The sequence below is a fragment of the Lytechinus variegatus genome, chromosome 4, assembly GCF_018143015.1.
Source record: "Lytechinus variegatus isolate NC3 chromosome 4, Lvar_3.0, whole genome shotgun sequence".
NCBI lineage: Eukaryota > Metazoa > Echinodermata > Echinoidea > Temnopleuroida > Toxopneustidae > Lytechinus > Lytechinus variegatus.
This window is the reverse complement of record NC_054743.1, coordinates 57,992,273-57,997,239: the sequence shown is the minus strand read 5'-3', so window position 1 is coordinate 57,997,239 and position 4,967 is coordinate 57,992,273. Positions and strand designations below refer to the sequence as shown.

The 4,967-nt window shown below is 39.4% G+C and overlaps 1 protein-coding gene across 1 annotated transcript; it reads right to left on the bottom strand.

The window, feature by feature from the left end:
• Nucleotides 1-1,886: 1,886 nt before the first annotated feature.
• LOC121413110 (cilia- and flagella-associated protein 251-like) lies at nucleotides 1,887-3,681 on the bottom strand. The gene is made up of 2 exons (XM_041605874.1): nucleotides 3,669-3,681; nucleotides 1,887-3,298 (listed from the first exon to the last, which is right to left on the bottom strand). The coding sequence occupies exons 1-2, from the start codon at nucleotides 3,679-3,681 to the stop codon at nucleotides 1,887-1,889; spliced, it is 1,425 nt and encodes a 474-aa protein (XP_041461808.1).
• Between the last annotated feature and the right edge of the window lie 1,286 nt (nucleotides 3,682-4,967).

The following is a 4,967-nucleotide window of genomic DNA, read 5'->3' as shown; positions in this document are numbered from 1 at the left end:
TAATTACAGTGGTAACACACAAAAAAGGACTTACAAAATTATAATAGGGAGGGTAAAGTGGCAAAGGAAAGAAAGAGGGAGATAAGGGAGGTGCAAATAAAAAGTGCAAATGAAAAGAGGAAACATGGCAGGTGCACAGGTCGTAATGTATTGTATCATGTTGTAGTGTTGTTTTTATAAGTAATGTTTGACAAATTTTAAAGGTTAAGTTATTATGTAGTTTTAGGTTATGTGTTAGCTTGACTTGTTGGTGTGGAGTATTGACAAATATGCATCTTTTTAAGTTTGCGTTTGAAAATATTAAGGTTTGTAGATTCTTTAAAGTCGTTGGGCAGTGAATTCCAGTACACAGGTCCAAAAAAGATAAAAGAGTTTTTCGCTAATATAGTACGGGTAGGGGGAAGGTGATAACAGTTACGTTGTCTGGTTGGGTAATCGTGTATAGAGTTTTTACAGAACATATCTGAAAAAATTGTTGGGAGATCATCTTTGTTTAGTTTATACATAAATTGGGCGAGTTGGAAGTTGTTGAGTAGAAGAAAAATGAATTATTCAAATCAAATGATGTGAGCCCCCCCCCCAAAAAAAAGAGAGAATTCAACATGCTTTCTGAAACAGTCGTGAAAAGCACATCTGTATTATTGTTTTTACTGTTAACGAAATAGATTTCCGAGTTCAATGAAAAAAAAGACGGACTTTAACTTATTTTGTCATGACTTTGTTATTCTACCTGTATCTAATTTTGACGAAATTCTATCATCATTATGCCTGTTTTTATTTTCTGTATTTTTTAAAATCAACTATTTGATGGAATTGACTTCACCTTTTCTAACTTTGTTTTTACACGCGAGTACATGTTGGTATCGATAATTATAATACGCATATAGAATTTTGATTCTTTTTTAATGTAAGATTGAAAAAATATAAAAAAAACACCGTTAACGTAAATACCTTATTACTTTAAAAATAACAATGAGCAATTATTAATATACATTTTTATCACTATACTGCTTGTTCTTCTTCTTATTACAGTGTATTATAATTAGTAGTATCAATAATAAAATAATAATGATAACAACAATAATAATAATAAAAAAGAAGAAGGAGAAGACGAAGAATGAGGAGAAGAAGAAGACGAAGAAGAAGGAGAAGGAGGAGGAGGAGGAGAAGAAGAAGAAGAAGGAGGAGGAGGAGGAGAAGAACAACATTTGTAAGTCGCTTTGTACGAGTGTTTAAAGGTAAACAGGTGGGCAGAGTAAGGTTGACAATTAATCCATTATTAACAATTGAAAAATTATTTTATGCTAGCATTGATTTTTTTTAAACAAATATTGGGTGGATACCCACCATACATTTTAAATAAAGCTGAATATATGAATAGAATATAATAAAAGAAAATTGATATCATAGAAAGCGATTATATTTAAGGCGTCGATCGGGGAAGGGGGGGGGCAAAGCGTTTGACCTCCTTCTTTCTTTCTTTCTTTAATTTCTTTCTTTTTTCTATCTTTATTCCTTTTTGTTACTTCTTTCTTCCCTTCCTTCATTATTTCACACCCTCTTTACTTTTTTCTTTCTTCGTTCTTTCCTTATTTTCTTTCTCTGTCCCCTCTCTCTTTCTGCCTTATCATATTCCTTGATAATTATGTTTTAGGACCTCTTCCTTAATCTTTCTTTACACTCTTCATCTTTTCCTATTCTTCATTATTGTTTCTGTTTCTTCTACACTATCTCTTTCTCTAATACATGCCCGTTTCTCAACGTATACTTAGCAAGAGACCATTACAAATATGCATTTTACAATGCCTTGATATTTTTAAAAACATTTATTTGAAGGTTTATAATAATATATAGTTAATCAAATATAATTCTAAAACATTTTCCTTTTATTCTGAAAGGTGCCTCCTCCTTCGCCTCCTCCAACCAAAACAACAAAGAAGTTTCCACCACTTGGTTCTCCTTCTAATACGATCTTTCTTCTCATCATCACCCTCCTGCTCGCAATCTGCCTTCTCGAAATCCTCCAACTCCACTGCCCCAGCATTCTCCTCCATCGGCTTGTCGGCTTCACCTTGCTCCCCATCAGACTGCTTCTCCTCAGCCTCCTTAGAATGCTCCTCCTCAGCCTTCTCAGACTGCTTCTCCTCAGCCTCCTTAGAATGCTCCTCCTCAGCCTCCTCAGACTGCTTCTCCTCAGTCTCCTCAGACTGCTTCTCCTCAGCCTCCTTAGAATGCTCCTCATCAGCCTCCTTAGACTGCTTTACCTCAGCCTCATCAGACTGCTTTACCTCAGCCTCATCAGACTGCTTCTCCTCAGCCTCCTCAGACTGCTTCTCCTCATCCTCCTCAGACTGCTTCTGCCCAGTCTCCTCAGACTGCTTTTCCTCAGCCTCATCGGACAGCTTCTGCTCATCCTTCTCCAGATGCCCCTCTAACTTCGCCTTTTCGGCATTCTCCTCCTCACACATCAAGACCTGCTCCGCTCCCTCAGTCTTAGTCTCCAGCTGCTCCACAACAGCCCCATTCCGCTCCTCTCCATCCTTGATCGGTTCCACCTCAGCCTTCACCTTCAATTCAGCCGAGACTACTTGCTTCTCATCAGCAACCACCTCCTCTTCTTCAGCCACAACTTCTTGCTCCTCAGCAACAACAACCTGCTCCTCTTTTGCCTCCATCTTTTCCTCGGCCATTTCATCATTTGCCTCAAACTGCTCCTCTTGTACCTGCATATCCTCTTCCTCCTCCTCTTCTGCTGCATCTACCCGCTCCGATGCATTAGCTGCCTCCTCAGTCTCCTCTTTTGCATCGACTTCCTTTTCCCCCTTAGCCATCACCGGCTCCACCTCAGCATGCACGACCTCAATCTGCTCCCCCTCGACCGCTACTGTCTGCTCCTCAGCAGCTACCACCAGATCCTGATCTCCAAGTTCCATCTGCTCTTCTTCGATGTCCAACTTCTCCTCCTCCTCCGGTAACCTTTCTACCACTCTCTCCATGTTCTCAACTGCCGAGTCCATCTCCTGTGCCTTCTCTTCTTCTGCGTCGATCCCCATGTCTACTGTCTCCTTCTTCTCCGCGTTCTCCTCCTGCTCTGCCTCTTCGACCTCCTCCTCAGCCTCTACCACCCTGTCATCCACCATCTCCTTCCCCGTCTCTAACTGGTCTGCCATTGACTGGTCTTGGAGATGTTGGATGAACGAGTCAATCAGACCCTCCTGAACATCGTATATGAATGTGTACTCCTCGAAAGCGATAACGTCCGCCAACTTTTTCTGAAAGTCGGGGACAACTATATTCGCTGAAAATAAAGCGAAACAACATTATATATTAAAAAAGCACGTTATGATAATATCGGATCGCTAAGAATATGTTTTGCCTACTGGTGTCTATTCAGTGTTTCACTTCTTAAATGATAAGATTTACAATGTTGAGTTATACACATGTACAGCAAGATGTTTGGTAAACAAGCTCATTTGGTTTCATCTTGGCATTATTCTTTTCCTAAACAATTTAATTAGAAAGGTAGATTGTAATTCTCCTTTAAGAGAAATAAACCTTTTCTTGTAAAATAAAAAATTACATAGCTTACAAATCAGAGGATCATGGAATATAATTCTAATGAAGCATTTAAAAAATTGTCCGTATTTTTATTATTTTATTTTACTCACGTTCGTCACTCATATTGAAAGATTCGAATAGAGATAATACTCAAAAAGAAAACGATAAGTTCGCTATAATAGCTGTGTACACCGCATCAATAATGATGAAAATGATAATAATGCATATGGGAAAATAAACTTTGTAACTATGCAAATCATGTTGCCTGCGCATCTCCATAATGACGTCACAATATTAAAGCAGGTAAAATGCAGTGTCAGGGAGCGAGAGAGCGCAAGAAAGAGAGAGAGGGGGAGGGGTGTACAAGGACTCTCTAATCACCCCTCCTCTCGGCCTTTCTCTCCCCCTGGCCCTCCCTCTCTCCGATCATTCTCTTTCTCATCCAATATTTCTCTCTTAATTTCTTTTATTTCTTCAATAATTTCTCCACTCCCATTCTAGTTTAAGGCCTATATGTTTTTTTTCTAGCATCTTTTAGTTCCCTTCTTGTCTCCACAACTTGCTATATCTCTCTCGGTATTTGTTTTCCTTTAGTATTGTTAAAGTGTATAATGTAATAACAAAGCAATGCAATTCGAGTGTTTCTATTTTTACACTATACTGCTAAATAGAAGTCAGTTTAAGGAAATTGATCATAAATGCTATATAGGTTTATGGTACGTCTTGATGACAGTGGCGAATCAGGGGGGGGGGGGGGTGCACAACCGGCCCATGCCCATCTTTTGAGAGCCAGCAGTCCGTTTTTACACAAGAGTCCTTTTCTATGCTTGAACAAAAAATTCGTGGACAAGAAGCCCTTCATTTTGGGGTGAAAACCTTTTTTTTTCCTTTTTGGAAAATCCTGGATCCGCCCCTACTTGATGACATAAATCCCCGGGGGGCCACTTCCATTCACGAGTGGATACCATGCGCGACCATGGGGTCTAAAAAAGCACCCTAAACACGTAATTTCCATATTCTGAAAATGCACCCCTTAACAAGTATTGGCGTGTGAAACCCTACCCTTAACAAGTATTGGAAACAAAACGATACTCTTGGCAAATATTCCCTGAAATGAACCCCTAAACAAGTACAGGAATGTTTTATTGTTACGGGTCCTTCGGTCGTCGGCTTTACCTTATTTGGTTTAGTACGACCCCACCTTCTACACCTCGCGCAAATCGGACTCTAAACACGAAGTTTTGGGGCAAAAAGGACATCCTTTATAAAACATTTTAATTTTGTTTTATCATCCCCGCAAATTCGACCCTATGCAAGTAATTTTCCTCGCGAAATAGATACCCTTTTTCCATTATTTTTGTGTTTTTGACACCCTTATCACGTTACGTACGTAACGTGCCCTGTCGTGA